General features: G+C 41.8%; 1 protein-coding gene across 1 annotated transcript in view; it reads left to right on the top strand.

The window, feature by feature from the left end:
- Positions 1 to 17,318, top strand: part of col6a3 (collagen, type VI, alpha 3) — a 152,092-nt gene that overhangs the window by 34,983 nt on the left and 99,791 nt on the right. The window contains exons 7-9 of the mRNA XM_072578754.1: positions 2,356 to 2,928; positions 8,352 to 8,948; positions 15,713 to 16,309. Coding sequence (XP_072434855.1) covers positions 2,356 to 2,928; positions 8,352 to 8,948; positions 15,713 to 16,309 — 1,767 coding nt within the window. The remainder of the gene's footprint in view (positions 1 to 2,355; positions 2,929 to 8,351; positions 8,949 to 15,712; positions 16,310 to 17,318) is intronic.

Below are 17,318 nucleotides of genomic sequence, written 5' to 3'. Positions count from 1 at the left end.
CCAACTCACCACATCCACCTCGAGAGAAACACACCTAAATGGTGGGTTCTTCATTCCAGTGGCCACTGTGGTTTGTTTACAAAGCATGGTTCAGTTCTCTGGAACTTCAACCCAGTTACTTTGTTAAATATTACACTGTCTAGCCCTCGATTCTCATCTCCCTCACTCCAGGCAAAGTCACGTCAACCCACACCTCTCAGCAGCCCATGGCCTCCTTTAGCACACACGACAACTTAATATGGACTCATGCCAAGCACACACGGAATGCCTACAGTGTGGAAGCAGGCCTTTCAGCCCAAGCCGACACTGACCCTCCGAAAAGCATCCCTGTAATTCTCATGACTAATCCACTTAGACTGCATATCCCTGGACACAATGGACAATTAAGCATGGCGAATCCACCTAACCTGCACAACTTTGGACTGCGGGAGGAAACCAGAGCACTGGAGGAAACCCATGAAGACACAGAGGAGAATGTGCAAACTCCACAGAGTTCCCTGAGGCTGGAATCAAACCTGGGTCCCTGTACTAACCACTGTGCCACCCTCATATCCCTAAAAATTTGTAAGTCCCACACTGTGTGGATTAATGCCAGTTTTACAGTAAACCTGGATCAGTTTGAGTTCAGCACAGTGTCTAAATGGACCTTCTCAGTAAAGTTTTCCCTTTCCTTGTGAAACAATCTTCACCACTTTTCTCCCCTTGATGAAAAAAGGATCTGTCAGAAAGGGCGATAAGACTTCTGGGTCTGGATTCCACACACCACGCCAGAAGCTCTGTGGAGTATCCGTGACTCTGCAGAGGTCCGGGCAAATAAAGACATAAATATCCCAGTTTGCCATCTATGGCACAGCTAACCTTAGAGTGGGGAAGAAGCTGTTTTATAATGATCAGCTTATTAAACCATGCAGCACTATATGACTGTATTTGTCTGAAGGACTTTTATTTCTCAACCCCTCCCTCCCCTGAGATGTGGAAACTCTGAGATTACATCACCACCAGTCACCTTCTCTCTAATAAGAGAGCAGTCCTATAGTCTAGCAGGACTTTGATGACTTCATTTTTATGATGCTAAAACCTAAGTATATGTCACCTGAAGTCACGAAATGTAGCTATTCCACTTTCTTGAAATCAAGGAGCAGAATTATTTTATTCTGCTTTCTTACACATGACTGTTTGATAAATTAGAAATTATGCATAGTCTTAACTTTGCAAATTTTGTCTTCCAAACAATTGATTTTCTTTCTGTTTTAGATTGCATGCTGCATATTGCATCATAGATTCATAGAGGTGTACAGCATGGAAACAGGCCCTTTGGTCCAACTCATCCATGCCGACCGGATATCTTAAGTTAATCTAGTCCCATTTGTCAACACTTGTCCCATATCCTTCTATATCCTTCCTATTCAAATGTGCATCCAGGTGCCTTTTAAATGTGGTATTATGCCTCCACTGCTTCCTCTGGCAGTGCTTTCCATACATGCATTGCCCTCCGTGTGAAAAACTATTAGGTCCCTTTTATATCTTTCCCCTTTCTTCCTAAACCTATACCCACTAGTTCTGGACTCCCCCACCCCAGCAAAAATACCTTGTCTATTTACCCTATCCTTGCCCCTCATGATTTTATTAACGTCTATAAGGTCACCCCTCAGTCTCTGATGCTCCAGGGAAAACAATCCCAGCTTATTCAGTCCCTCTCTATAGCTCAAACCCTCAAACCCTGGCAACATCCTTGTAAATCTTTTCTGAACCCTTTCAAGTTTCACAATATTCTACCTATGGGAGGGAGATCAGAATTGCACACAGTGGCCTAACCAATGTCCCGTATAACCACAACATGACCTTCCAACTCCTATACTCAATGCATTGACCAATGATGATAAAGATGTTGGGAAGGTAACAACATCTATCAGAAAGATTGCCAGGGCAAGATGTTTAAACAAATACCTTTTAATATACAAAAAGTCTTACATATCATGTGCACTTCCTGGATCCACATAATACTACTTTTCCTGTCCCACTTCCAAATTGTTAATATCTTATAATTTATCTTAAAATGGATAAAGATAACTGAAGTTTCCTTCTACAAGTATGAGAAATGGAAGTGTAGTCTGTTAAAGAGTGGGTCTTATATATTTTTCCTCTAACTGTTGATGAGATGAGTTTGGGTAGTCTTAATTAAGTTCTTGTGGACAATAAGTGCTAAACCCTTTCGACTTTCTAAAGATCAGGATTTCCAGGTTGTTCGTAAACCATTTTTCTCGTAATTCTATATTTTAACTGAATTTTTTTTTGCACATTTCTTTTGCATGTAACTTTTCATAATATTGGTGTTAATTTTTAAAACTGTTGTAGCCATGAAAAGAGACATTGTCTTCCTGATCGATGGCTCTCCTGGAATGGGACAATCATTGAGTCAAGTCCGTGAGTTTCTAAGTAGAGTAATCGAGGTGCTCGATATTGGGCCTGACAAAGATAAAATTGCTTTGGTACAATATGGTTCTAGCCAAAGGATTGAGTTTGGACTGGACGCTTATTTAACCAAAGCTGAGGTTCTGGAAGCCATAAAAAATCTCGAGCCGAAATCAGGAAGGCCCCGTAACACTGGTGCTGCACTGGAGTTTGTTACAAAGAATATCTTCAGTGCATCTGCGGGGAGCAGAAAGGAAGCTGGGGCCACTCAAATCCTGGTGCTCATCACCGCTGGGAAATCCTCAGATAATATTCAACCTCATGCAGATGAAGCAAAAATGGCTCACATTGTGCCTATTGCCATTGGAGCCAAGAGTGCAGACACGTCAGAGCTGCAAAAGATTGTACACGATCCAACATTTGTTTTAACAATGAGAGACTTCCGAGATCTATCAACCATTCAGCAAGAGCTGTTGTCCAAAATGAGAACGGTGATAATTCAGCCAGTACCTGAAGGTAACAATTTTTCACAGATTGTTTTTTCTGAGGAAGGGTCACTTGACCCAAAATGTTAACTCTGATTTCTCTCCACAGATGCTGCCAGCCTGCTGAGCTTTTCTAGCATCTTCTGTTTTTGTTATGTTTTGATCAACTACGTTGCTTAAGAAATTGGATTGGGATTAAAGTGTCCCTTTTGATATGTGGGTTCTGAGCGAAGAAACTTAGCTTTTCAGATGTGTTTCTAAATTTAAGACTAACTTAAGTATTATAAAGTTGACAAAATAGGCCATTGAAGGGCAGTTTGAAATAATGTTTTATCCATGACTAAGTTTTAGAATGTATCCAAACTCAAATGCTTTCTCATTTCCCTTCCCCCCACATTACCCCAGTCCCAAGCCTCCAACGCGGCACCACCCTCTGGACCCGTCTATCACTCTCCCCTCTAACCTATCACCTTCTCCCTCACCTTCATCCACCTATTGCTTTTCCAGCTACCTTCCCCCCCAACCCCATTCCCCTCCCATTAAACTCTCAGCCCCAACCCACAAGCCTCATTCCTGATGAAGGGCTTATGCCTGAAACGTTGATTCTCCTGCTCCTTGGATGCTGCCTGACCTGCTGTTATTTTCCAGCAATAACCTTTCAATTCTGAGCTCTAGTATCTGCAGTCCTCACTTTCTCCTGCCTAATACTCTGTTCATGATTAGGACACAGAATTAGAAAAGAAAGTAAAGATTTTGTTTTTAATTTTATTTTACGTTTAGTAAGGTACAAAACAAGGACATAACTTTTTACAGTTTATTTTGTTATGTCAATAAATACCTCATTATTAATAATGGAGAGCAACGATATGTGAAAATATTGCACGAGAGATTATTTGGACCATTTTGGCAATGTCTCTTGTGTATCAGAGAGTAGGTTAAGAACAGTATTAACATTATTTAAGACAAGGATAGATTAGAAAAAGAATACACAGAAATATTTTCTGAAATGTGAAAACTAATGATGATTCTTGGAGAGCACATAGACTGTGGCTCCTCTTGGAAATGTAATCAAAGTAGACCATTTCCTTTCATCCAAATTACAGAGAAAGAAGAGAAAACTAACTCACAAAGGCAAGGACTTAATACAATAAGAATGTGCCTATAAAGAGAATTATCCCAGAATGCAGTGGTTCTGGCTAATGTAGAAGGGACTTCTGGTTTCATTCTTTCCAACCTCATGAAACTTTGGAGACTGTGGTCTTGCATCGATTTATTTTGAGCTAGTGAATGTGCAGCCATGCCAACTAGTCAAATGAACAACTGTACTGCCTTTCAAAATGTGTAACAGCTTCAAAACATGTGTTAGGTAGACCCTTAAAAATGTAATTCAAACAAGAGGCAGGAAGAAGGTAGGACTGAATAAAAACAACACAAAAGAATGTATATGATGAGCACGTTTTTCTTTTTAGCCCCTTTTGTTCAGCTCTATTTACACAAAGTGAGACTGTAGATTGGACTTCAAACCAAAAGTAGTCCTCCATTATTAATGAACTATTGTGTGCAATTCTGGCCCCTTTCCTATCAGAAACATGTTGTGAAACTTGAAAGAGTTCAGAAAAGATTTATAAGAATGTTGCCAGGGTTGGAGGATTTGAACTATAGAGCGAGGCTGAACAGGCTGGGGCTGTTTTCTCTGGAGCATCGGAGGCTGAGGGGTGACCTTATAGAGGTTTACAAAATTATGAGGGGCATGGATAGGGTAAATAGGCAAAGTCTTTTCCCTGAGGTTGGGGAGTCCAGAACTAGAGGGCATAGGTTTAGGATGAGAGGGGAAAGATATAAAAGAGACCTAAGGGGCAACTGTTTCTCACAGAGGGCGGTACGTGTATGGAATGAGCTGCCAGAGGAAGTGGTGGAGGCTGGTATATTTGCAACATGTCAGAGGCATTTGGATGAGTGTATGAATAGGAAGGGCTTGGAGGGATAAGGGCCGGGTGCTGACAGATGGGACTAGATTGGGTTGGGATATCTGCTTGGCATAGATGGGTTGGACCGAAGGGTCTGTTTCCATGCTGTGCATCTCTATGACTCTATGACTCTAGGACAGGCAAAGGGCAGAAATGAACTTATTTGCAAATATTTCTTCATAGCTTAAAATATTTTATGTAATAGTAATCAAGGCATGATAGTTGAATCAAATATTTTAAATAAAAATCACACAACAGGTTTATTTGGAAGTGCTGTACAAACTTTCAGAGTGCTGCTCCCTCGTCAGGCAGCACTCCAAAAGCTTGTAATTTCAAATAAACGTGTTGCATTATAACCTGGTATGGTGCGCAATTTTTAACTTTCCACCCAAGTCCTACCCTGGCACCTCCACATCAAGTACTTTATGTTTATCAGTGACTCAATATTCTGTTTACAATTCTGTCCATTAAGTTTATGAAGCAATATAATACTTGTATTTCAATGCTTATCTTGAAGAAAGGAGAGATGTTGTGTTCTTTATCTGCCAAGGTTAAATCTGCTTTTTCTATGATAAATCAATTCATTTCCAGAATTGTCAGCAGCCTTGACATTGGAAGGGACAGAGTCTGTCTAGTGCGGTACAGTGATGATCCTAACCCCAACTTCTATTTAAACAGCTACACATCTAAACCAGAAGTGATGCAAGCTATAAATGCTCTGGGCCTGAAAGGAAGAGACCAAGTCATCACAGTGGAAGCACTAGACTGCGTCACAGAAACCATGTTTGATAGGTTGATGGAAGCAGGGTGGATGAAAATGGGGCCCATCTCATGATCCTTCTCACTGCTAGCAAGTCCACTGATGACATTGTATAAGCAGTAATGGCACTGAAAGGCATTGGTGTAGCACTATTCAGTAATAGATTCAAGGATGCTGATGAAGATGAACTCCAACAGCTTTCACTGTCTCCCCACTTTGTTTTCAGGGTAAATGATTTACAGCATGTTCAAACTGTACAGAAAAATTTGGAATCACCCTTAAAACAACTAAATCAAGAGAAAATAACCACTATCGACAAAAGGTTTGCTGAAGGTTGGGAGGAAGTTGAGTTGCTTTAATTTTTTAAAAAACACTAGAACATTATTTTAACATTGACAATACTTTTAATTCTTGCATACCCTTTTAGCCCATTGTTATAATTCAAAAGTTGGTGTGTGGAATTTTCTCTGCCAGGGAGTGGCATGGGCAATGACAAAAATAGTGGAGGAATACGGCATAAGTGAAAAAAAATCAGAATGTTGGCGTTGGGGAATGATCCTAATTTTCTTCTTCAACTTTAAACAGGAATGTTAGAATTTCCTTTTTCTGTAGCAACTAACTTATTTCCCTGCTTCTCATTGTTAGCTCAAAATTTATGTTCCACTTCCAATTCTTCTGTTCTTCCAAAGGAAACTTGATGTTGCAAGTTCCTGATTTGTAAATCATAGTGGGTGTGGGTTGCTGCAGCTTGCTTGTTTCTCCTTGCTGTTGTCCGACTGCATCTTCACCATAAAGTGCTTGCATGCTCAATGGACACATCCTCCTGTGGCTTTCATCCATGCAAGTCAGCATGGACATCCTTACAGCTTCATTGCATCCCTATGCTCGCTGTCAGTCCAAATCTCAGATCACTTCAGTCGGTCAGGATTTTACTTTGGAATGTATGGACACCTAAGAATTGCATGCTTCTGCCAGGTTACTCTGTGTCCAGGGACACACATCAGTCTTATGCATCTGAACAGGTTGTGTCTAGTGGTTCTCAGTTTCATTTCTTTGTACTCACTCATTTTGCACTTACTTGAAGATTTTTTTTAGTGTTTAAGTCTTTAGTGCTTAAGTGCAGGATGCCAATTTCTGTGGCTTGCATTGTTTTTAAGTGCAAAGTTGAGGGGAGGCCGCTTGTCTTGCTTTGGTGCACTGCAGAGTCATAGACGTGGACATGTTGCTGTAAGGCACCATGCTATGTCGTCAACACATCTGCAGAACGTGCCAACAGCTTATGCAGCAAACACACCGTATGTGTTTCTACCTCAAGGCCATGCCTAAAAGTCCAAGCATATCTTTGGGAGGGAGTGTGTGGCAGGGATGGAGTGGTCAAGGGGGACTTATGGGTTAGTCAAGGAGTTTGACTGATTATAATCTGAGAGTTGACTATATTTAGTCCTGCAACCTGACCAACGATTACAGATTCATCACACAGAGTATTGTGGACATATCATTTGGTGGGGCCAAGTGTGAAAGGTGGCAGGAGCATTGTTTCCTTCAAAGAAAGATAGAGTGGGATTGATTATGATGAAACTGGATGGAAGAGTAGTTTGTGATGATGCAGGAGCCGGAGAGGCAATGATGTGCTCCAGTGAGTGACTGGGAAACAGAGAGGGCAGGAAGTGTTAGTAGCAGGAAGAGGATGAGGAAGGTGAGAGCCATTGAGTAGACATGTTACATGCAGCAGTGGGGGTTATAGTCTTTGCACCTGAGTGAGATATCTGTGGCCTCTGAGTGCCTTGTAGCATTTACCATTGCAGAAGCCAGAAGATCATTGACTTTCTTCCTGCGTTGTTGGCTGGATCCTTTTAACATTGACCTGAGCAACTATGTGAATCTGGGCTGGCTGTTGTCTCGTCATGTGACATCTTTGCCCTCCTCTCTACCGCCCTCCTCTGTACCATCCCCCTCCAATAGCAACTCCAGATGCCTATCTGCCAAGTGGAGAATGAGCTTCGCTTGCCCAACTATTTCCTCAATGATGGTGGTGGGGAGCGCCACAACGAGAGGGGCAGTTCTTGACCTGTCCCAGCCTAATTGCTATGAAGATGGGCTGCCAGTCCAGTGTGCATTCCCAGCAGGGTGAGCAGTTCCACCACTCTTGCCATGTGACTGCACAAGAAGGGTGCTGAAGAGTCCGGATGCATTAACACTGAGGGAAAGAGCAGAAAATTGCGTGTGAAAAGTGTCTGTAAGCCATGGTGAACCGTGTACCAAAAATCTCATCCAAAAGCACACTTCAATTCAAAGTGGTAAAACAGCTCTGCCCTGTATCCCCATTGAGGAAGTGGTATGAGAAGAGTTAATGAGTCAGTCTAATGGACTCTATGATTTATTTTTCCACCTGTATCAATAAATTATGTGAGTAATTATGCTTAATCAACAACTTGCTATTGATGAAATGCTTAATCGTTTCATCATATTAGAGGTACCATGTCCTGAGAAAAGACTGAGTAAAATGAATGGGCATACCCTCAGTGATGTCATGAGTTAAGTCTCTATTTTTGTTTGATTTTCTCAGCTTATTAATGGCAGTTTCATGGTCAACTAAAAGCTTTCATTTTATTATACTTAATGAAAGAAACATGAATTTTACTCTGATCAGATGTACAAGAATATTAATGTAGGATATTTTTACATATCAGCACTAGGTCTGAGAAATCTATTTTTCATTTCTTCCAGATACTGTTAAGAGAGATGTTGTGTTCCTTATTGATGGATCAGAAAATGCCAGGGCTGCTTTCCCTTCAGTTCAAAAGTTCATATCCAGAATGGTGGATAACCTTGACATTGGAAGTGACCAAGTCCGGGTTGGTGTGGTGCAGTACAGCGATAATCCCAGACCCAACTTCTACTTGAACAGCTACACCACAAAACAGGATCTGAAGGATGCGATAAACGGTCTCAGGCACATAGGAGGGCGTCAGGCCAACACCGGTGCAGCCTTGGACTATGTTAAAAATACCGCCTTTACACGATCTGCTGGAGGCAGAGCAGAGGAAGGTGTCCCCCAGTTCCTGATCCTTCTCACTGCCAGCAAGTCGACCGATGATGTTGGTCGGGCAGCATTAGCTCTGAAAGAGGCCGGTGTAGCACCTTTCACTATCGGATCAGGAGAAGCAGATGACCGTGAACTCCAACAGATTTCACTGTCCCCTAATTATGTTTTCAAGGTAAATGATCTGCGGGAAGTGGAAACACTACAGCAACGTCTGGAGTCACCATTAACAACACTGGACAAAGATCGGATAACCATTATTCAGACAGCTGTCATTAGAGGTAAGACATCTCTGCTCTGTCTATTAATCAGAAAGATGAGATATTTCATGAGTTTTACTGGTATATGATACATAATTAAATTATTCCCTGTGGTAACAACAGTGAGGGTGCTTAATGTAATGATGGGAACACAACATGATGATGTTTCACCTGTACGCTAATAAAATGTGTGGAGTTTGTACATTCTCCCCGTGTCTGCATGGGTTTCCTCTGGGTGCTCCGGTTTCTTCCCATAATCCAAAAAATGTGCAGGTTAGGTGAATTGGCCATGCTAAATTGCCTGTAGTGTTAGGTGAAAGGGTAAATGTAGGGGAATGGGTCTGGGTGGGTTGCACTTCGGCAGGTCGGTGTGGACTTGTTGGGCTGAAGGGCCTGTTTCCACACTGGAAGTAATCTAAAAAATCTCTGTGCAGTGCCAGTTTCTTCTGTAGCAAAATAAATGCCTTCTCATTACTCATGCCAGGGCATTTCAAACTGAAGCAATATCCATATGCAGGAGCTCATCAATTCTCTGCAACGTGATGGGATTTGAATATTTACTGTGCAAACTGCACACAGTAGTTTGGATGGCAGTAATCCAATACTGTCAAGACTAGAGTGGTGCTGGAAATGCACAGCAGGTCAGGCAGGAAAATTGATTATTTGGGCAAAAGCCCTTCATCAGGAATGAGGGTGGAGATATAAATGGGAGGGGAGTGAAGCAGATATCCACTTCACTTTCCTGTCTGCTCCAATCTTAATTTCTGTTTGCAAAGTGATGTCAGTGGTGAATATGCACATCAGTTGATGACCACCATTTTGGTGATGATATTTAGCAGTGTTCAGGGAATATGCAGAGCAGACAGACTGTGATGTGAATCCTTGTGTGGTGCTGTTTTGGCACTAAATCTGCAACCTTGGAGTCAGTGTTTCAATTATCCACTTGTCTTAATCCCAGGCATTCAGCACCAGAAGGAACTGTGCAGCAGCACTATTTAAAGGGACCATTAACTACTTTCAGGTTAGCTATGGGTTGATTCCTGTTGATTGCACAGGTGTTTTGGTTACCAGAATTAATTAAAGTGAATACACGATAATGTATTCTTCACTAAGCACCCATTCCAATGGAAATATAAAGTTTTCAACTGCTTGAATAACGTTATGAAGGGAAGGACATGCAGATCCAACACAGAGCAGGACAAACTTTTGGAAGGGAAAGGAGGGTTGGGGGGGATGGTGGGGGGAAGCGTAATGAGGAGCTCTTTGCAGGAGTTCATGTCCACTCTCAATGTTTGAGAAACAATTCATCTACCTGAACCTCAGCAAGTTTCTACATCCTTCAGGGAAATCCTTGCTGTAAATTGCCACCTGCTCCAATCATAATTATAGCATCAGAAGCTGGTGAGTACCTTTCCACCAGTAGGTGCAAAGATGCCTGTGGATATATATTTATATAAATGCATCTTCTGGGCTACAGTTGGTGATGTCAATACCATTGCTCAATTTGGTATCCACTGATCCATGTGAGAGGTCTATTGAGAAAGAGAGCTGAATGCATTTCACTTTCTCTTGCTAGAAAGAAGCAGGTGGAGTGAGCTCACACCTTCAAAGGGACTGCAGGCCTCGCTTGACTGCAGAGTGCTCGGACGACTCACATGCCAGTGAGCAGATGCCATGTGTTATGTCTAACAACTGGAAAGTCCATTTTGTAGTCCAGCTGGCATCATTCTTTTGTCTATGCTCACTATCATGGCAGGAGTCATGATGCCTTCATTCTACAGCAGTTTCCTGCATCACTAATATTTGAAAAATCAGTATAAATCAATCATCAATACGCATTTATCAAAAGTCACTGTGCTCATGGAATGCAAATTCCAGCATTGTGGTGCTTAACCAATGCGTCCATCGCCTGTACCACCACATAGCAACCCAGCAGTACACAGCAGAGTATGAGTCAACAGTCACTTTGGTCTCCTATGTGCTATCAAACCTTGCCATCAAGTATACAGCTCAGGAGGAGGTAAGTGAAGGGTAAGGTGCCTGTGACTGACACCTTTGTCTGTGGTGGCACTGAACACAATCTCAGTTCCTCATTCACCAAGACTCCCATACTGTAACGTCCCGATCACAGACCATCATTGCATTTTATCAAGTATAAGCTAAAACAAAACCACAAAACATTCCAAATCAAATTTATACATCCAAATCCTGTATTTAACAAACAAAGATTAATTAATCATTTTTTTTGCAATTTCATTGCCCGTCAATTTAGTGTGCCATTGCTGGACTAATGTGGCACTCTGCTAGTATCTTTGAAAACTAGCCTCGACAGTTATGATGTCAGTAATGTAGCCGTCTGCTGCAGCCAGCTTAGATTGCATACGGGTATCCGAAAGCTTAGGACAGCAAGCTGAGTCTGTGAGTCTGAGCTTACATGGGACTATCCAGGCATTGAGGAGCTGACCCTTGCTGTGTCATAAAAACTGAGGTAATGACCTTCAGATGATGTATCATGGATGGGTTCACAAGTGACCTCACGGAGCTGGTCTCCATATCCATGGAGACGATAGGCTCCATGTTCTGCAAAAAGCCTCGAGTCAGTATTGGTAATAGACAGTGTCATCATCCTTGGCATTTACTGCAGCCTATCTGTCAGGCTTACCAGCATCTGTGTGTATTTATCAACATTCTCCTTGACATCATTATCACAACTGCAGGAGTTGCATGTGATCTCACTCATGGCTGGGTTTTTACCTGTGGCAACTGTAACCCTTTCCCTGGTTGCAGATCACCTCATGTCTTGTGGGTCACTGCATGCAGACTGTGTCTAAACTATTTCCATACCATCTTTTAAAGACTGTACTGTACATTGTCACTTTCTGAGTCGGTCAGGGTTAAAACGATGCAATACATTCCTTCTTTTCCAGCTCTTTCTCCTTCACCAGTGCCTGGCCAATGTGCATCCCTTTGTCATATCAAAAAGAAAGTCTGGAGGTTGCAGTTATGTTCAAGACATGGGAAAAGCAAGAAATGCATGTTTTTAATTATCTGCAGCTTGTAAATAAGAAGAAAAAGTGTGATGTAAGGATGAGGAGGATTAATAATGAGCAAAGGTTTCAGATGTGAAGTCCTGGCCATAGCATCAGGCACAATTGTTCCAATGATGGAGAGGATTGTATGATGTTGGGGTTGGAGTTGGTCATAAGGACATGCAGCCCAAGCCTTTTGTTTGGAGAATCAATTCTTCTGTCTCCAGATTTACACCACGATGCTGCAAGAGGCATGGAACTGAGCCAGTGATTGTGGGGTTATATGTTTGCGTGATGTGGCTGCCGTGGTTGATTAACTGGCAGCATATTAACTGTGATGTGGCTTTGAGGCTTGTAGCAGGGTGAGGTGCCTGAGACCACAGTAAAGCCCGGAATGTGAGGTATGAGTTGTGGCTGATGCAGATTGTTGATAGATGAATAATGGGGTATGTTGCACTACTGTGCTGTCTTGGCTTAGCTCAATGACTTTCTAAGTCACCCTTGTGCTGAATCCCACTGTTAATTTGAAGCATGATCCATGGTCCTAATTGCATAATTTGCCAAATTAGTCCTAAAACATTGTTTAGGGTCATAGTTCTCTCTTTGCTAAGAAGTGGTGCATGTGCTTCATGAATTGAAACTCCCTCCTCACAGACCACAGACCTTGTGTCAATTGTCATGTTGCTCAAGTAACAAGTGGAAGTGATTCTGTTTGAGGTTGTCTGTTTTAAATTGAATCCTAACTCCTCAAAATACAACAAGTGGAATGATCAGAAATGTTCTTATTGGTTTATTCATGGTCCAAGTTATTTTTCAAACACGTGGAGATATCTATAACTGTGAAACCAACATACTCCAGTACTCAATCCTTCAGGGTTCCAATCATGACTTCAGAAAGCAGTATCTATCTCCTTTATTGTGATAAAGCAAATTATTTTGTTGTGATGTCTCCTGTCAGTACCACATCCTGTTTTGCTCACTTCAGTTGAAAAGCATATGGCACCATGGTGGCATGGTCAATTGCTCATCCACCCAGGAGAAGGGGTGGAGTGCAGATGTTGGAGATCAGAGTCAAGAGTGTGGTACTGAAAAAGCACAGCAGGTGAGGCAGCATTCAATGAGCAGGAGAATGGACATTTCAGGCATAATTCTTGAGGAAGGGCTTATGCCTGAAATGCTGATTCTCCTGCTCCTCAGATGCTGCCTGACCTGCTGTGTCTTTGGAGCACCACACTCTTGACACTTGGTTCTCATCCACACAGATGGGAAGTATCTTGTACAGTTGATCAACATCTAGGTTTCTCCCATCTTGTACTGAGAATATAGAAAGAGTCAATGGACAATTGGGTGGATGGAATTGTGGCAAATGGAGTTCATACAAGGGACGTCTGAGGCAGTGCATTGGGAAGGCTGACAGGCAATGGGCGAGACATTAGATGGCAGTTTATTGAGATTGGTAGAGGAACAGAGAGATATTTGTGTCCACACTTCATGAAGGTGCTTGGAGACATACATAGTATGGTCAAGAAGGTAAATGTTATGACATTTAAATAAGAGATGGAAGATTTTGCGAGAAAAAACACTGACTTTGCTACAGCTAGAATATTGCTACCTTTGTATATGCCACTGGAAAACATATCTTCCCATCCAGCATTGTGAAGGAAGGATTCTCTCATGATACTCTGATTCATTTCTCTGTCACCCAAAACACTCCCTCCCTTTCCCATAGCACTCTCCTTGTGAACACAGGAAATGCACCAACTGTCCTTTCATTATTCCCATTTCACTACTCAAGGCCCTTACCACTCCTGTTTTCACAAGTTAGATGCAGAGAGGTTGCTTCCTCTCGTGGAAGAGTTGAGGACCAGAAGGCATAATGTCAAAATAAGGGGTTGCCCGATTAGGTCAACAATGAGGAGGCATTCCTTCTTTTCGAAGGTAATGAACATGTGGAATTCTTGACTGCGGAGAGCTGTGGAAGTTGGATTATTGAGTATGTTCAAGGCTGAGTGAGACATATTTTTAATCATGAAGGGATTCCAGGGTTATGTGGATAGGGCAGGAAAGTAGAGTTGAGGACTATCAGGTCAGCCGTGTTCTCATCAGCAGACTCAATAGGTAGACAGGTCTCTTTCTGCTAGTACATGTTGTGGTCTTCCATATCAAATAGTGATTTCCTATTGCTTCCAATTTTACATATTGCATGTTCTGGTCATGATGTACTCTACCCACTTTGAAGATTTCAGTGAAGATTAGGCAATAATTTGAGGAGGATTTTAATTCTTCTATGTATCAGCAGCAGTTCTGTTCTGATTAGTGGCAATGATTGAGAAAATTAATAATTCACTCATGCCTTTCTTTTGGCATGCTCGTTGATACTCTGATTCCAAATACTTCACTGTAAGTGCTATCTGTGGAAATATATGTATTTGTGGCTGCTCATAGTTGAGACCAATAAATTGATTTGCAAATTTCAAAGTCCAAATCTCAACTACAGGGAGAGGCTGAACAGGCTGGGGCTGTTTTCCCTGGAGCGTCGGAGGCTGAGGGGTGACCTTATAGAGGTTTACAAAATTATGAGGGGCATGGATAGGATAAATAGACAATAGACAAAGTCTATAAATAGACAAAGTCTTTTCCCTAGGGTCAGGGAGTCCAGAACTAGAGGGCACAGGTTTAGGGTGAGAGGGCAAAGATATAAAAGAGACCTAAGGGGCAACTTTTTCACATAGAGGGAATGGAATGGAATGAGCTTCCAGAGGATGTGGTGGAGGCTGGTACAATTGCAACATTTAAGAGGCATTTGGAGGGTATATGAATAGGAAGGGTTTGGAGGGATATGGGCTGGGTGCTGGCAGGTGGGACTAGATTGGGTTGGGATATCTGGTCGGCATGGGTTGGATCGAAGGGTCTGTACATCTGTACATCTCGATGACTCTATGTACATATTATCTCAATCTTCCAATTGCCTTTCATTTTAATTCCATGTTCTGACCTTGGTTTTCCTGACCCTGCTGCAGTGTTTCAATGAAGCTCACTGTAAGCACAAGGAAATCTGTTACAGTGTTTAACTGGAACTTCGACAGTCCACTGGAACCAACATCGGGTTCAACGAGTTTAGATCATAAACACTACTCCCATTTTATTTTGTGTTTTGGTGACTTTTTTCTCTCACATATTTGTTGTACTTTGAATTTGGGTGGCACCTATTCCACATGCTGCCGTTCACACATTGTCCAGGTCTGACATTGTTTGTTACACTTTGATCCACTTCCATTCTCTTTGGATTTGAACCATTGAACCTTCCCTCATTTGATGTCTCTTACCCGTTTGTAGATTTTCCTTTTTGTTTTTCTTTCCATCCCCATCACTCTGTTCACTTACTCAAAACATATTGCATTTATAACTTTTCCTCATATTAATGGAGGGTAAACTCAGTTTTCTTTTTCTCTTCATGACTGCTGCCTGAAAATTTCCAGCAATTTCTGTTTCTAAATTAATATTTTTGGCTTTGAGTCAGGCTAGACTAGGAATAGACGTATAATTGACAGCATGAATAGATGGTACAGCTGTTTGAAACCCCTGTGATTTGTATTTTGTTTAAATATACCTCTCCTATAAGATATAGCACTAGGAAATACAGAGAGAGGTTCTAATCAGTCCAGATATTATCATCTTTGAAAGTTCGAAGACTGATTAATTATTTGTCAAAGATAATAGTGTATAATATACACATTTGTTGTCCTTTCTTTACAGATGCTGTTAAGAGAGATGTTGTGTTCCTTGTGGATGGATCAGAGAGAGTCAAACCTGCTTTCCCTTCAGTTCAAAAATTCATGTCCAGAGTGGTGGATAACCTTGACATTGGAAGTGACAAAGTCCGGGTTGGTGTGGTGCAGTACAGCGAAAATCCCAGACCCAACTTCTACTTGAACAGCTACACCACAAAACGGGATCTGAAGGATGCGATAAACGGTCTCAGACAAATAGGAGGGCGTCAGGCCAGCACCGGTGCAGCCTTGGACTATGTTAAAAATAACATCTTTACTCAGCCTGCTGGAGGCAGAGCAGAGGAAGGTGTCCCCCAGTTCCTGATCCTTCTCACTGCCAGCAAGTCGACTGATGATGTTGGTCGGGCAGCATTAGCTCTGAAAGAGGCTGGTGTAGCACCTTTCACTATCGGATCAGGAGAAGCAGATGACCGTGAACTCCAACAGATTTCACTGTCCCCTAATTATATTTTCAAGGTAAATGACCTGCGGGATGTGGAAACACTACAGCAACGTCTGGAGTCACCGTTAACAACACTGGACAAGGAGCAGATCGCTGATATTCAGATAATTGTAACTGATGGTGAGACATATTTGTTTCTGTTTTATAAATCAGAAAGATATGATCTTCAATAATTAGTATGGTGACATGATTTAGAACAAAATTATTCTCAAATTTCAATGAGAGTATGAAGATTGAATGGCAACATAGTGTTATATGAAGTATACACTAACAAAATCTTTGTGCAGTGCCACTAGTGTATAAACATGTTCTCTCTGTTAATTTGACTGGTGTCTGGCTGCCATGTGTCTCTACCTTTTGTGTTTTTCAAAAAGCATTGTCACCATTCCAATTCTCCTGACCTCTGGCACTCTCTTAGAATTAAGGCAAGGGAGCAGAATGTGACCGACCTTTCCAATTTCCCCCGCTCAATAACACTGGCACCATTCTGTTCTTCAGCAAAACAGATGCAACACATTCATTTTGCTCCTCAATAATGTCCTTTGATAAGGTTTACCTTCTGTTCCCATATTGACCCTTTTGATGTTCGACATTCTTCAACAGATTTCGATTTTCCTTTTAATGTTAGCTCCTGAGTTATTCCTGTTCTTATGTTTATTTTTTTTTAAAAGATTTGGGATTCCTCCATTGGCTACAACACTGACACCCACTCAACAATGAGGAAAAGTTGACAAGGATGCTGCCAGAATTGGAGGGTTTGAGTTATTGAGAGAGGCTGAATAGGCTTGGGCTGTTTTTCCCTGGAGTGTCAGATGCTGAGGTTTATGAAACCATGAGGGGCATGGATCTGGTGAATAGCCAAGGCCTTTTTTCCATTATCTGGTTGTCAATAGCACAGTAGCCTCTGGGTTGTTACTTAATTGCAACACACCTGATTCTCCCTTAGACTCCTCAACTGCATCCTCCCTTTCTAGAGCTTCATCGCTTCATTTGATCAATACAACTATTTCCCCAAACTTGTTATTCATGTCTTTCTCAAATGCTTGGTAACCTAGAATATTAAGTTTCTAATGCATCTCCTCATAGCCATCTCCACCCGACCCACTCTCCTTCAGTTTCTTGAACAAGT

Source organism: Chiloscyllium punctatum, chromosome 10 (genome assembly GCF_047496795.1).
Source record: "Chiloscyllium punctatum isolate Juve2018m chromosome 10, sChiPun1.3, whole genome shotgun sequence".
Lineage (NCBI taxonomy): Eukaryota > Metazoa > Chordata > Chondrichthyes > Orectolobiformes > Hemiscylliidae > Chiloscyllium > Chiloscyllium punctatum.
This window is presented reverse-complemented; position numbering and strand designations above follow the sequence as displayed.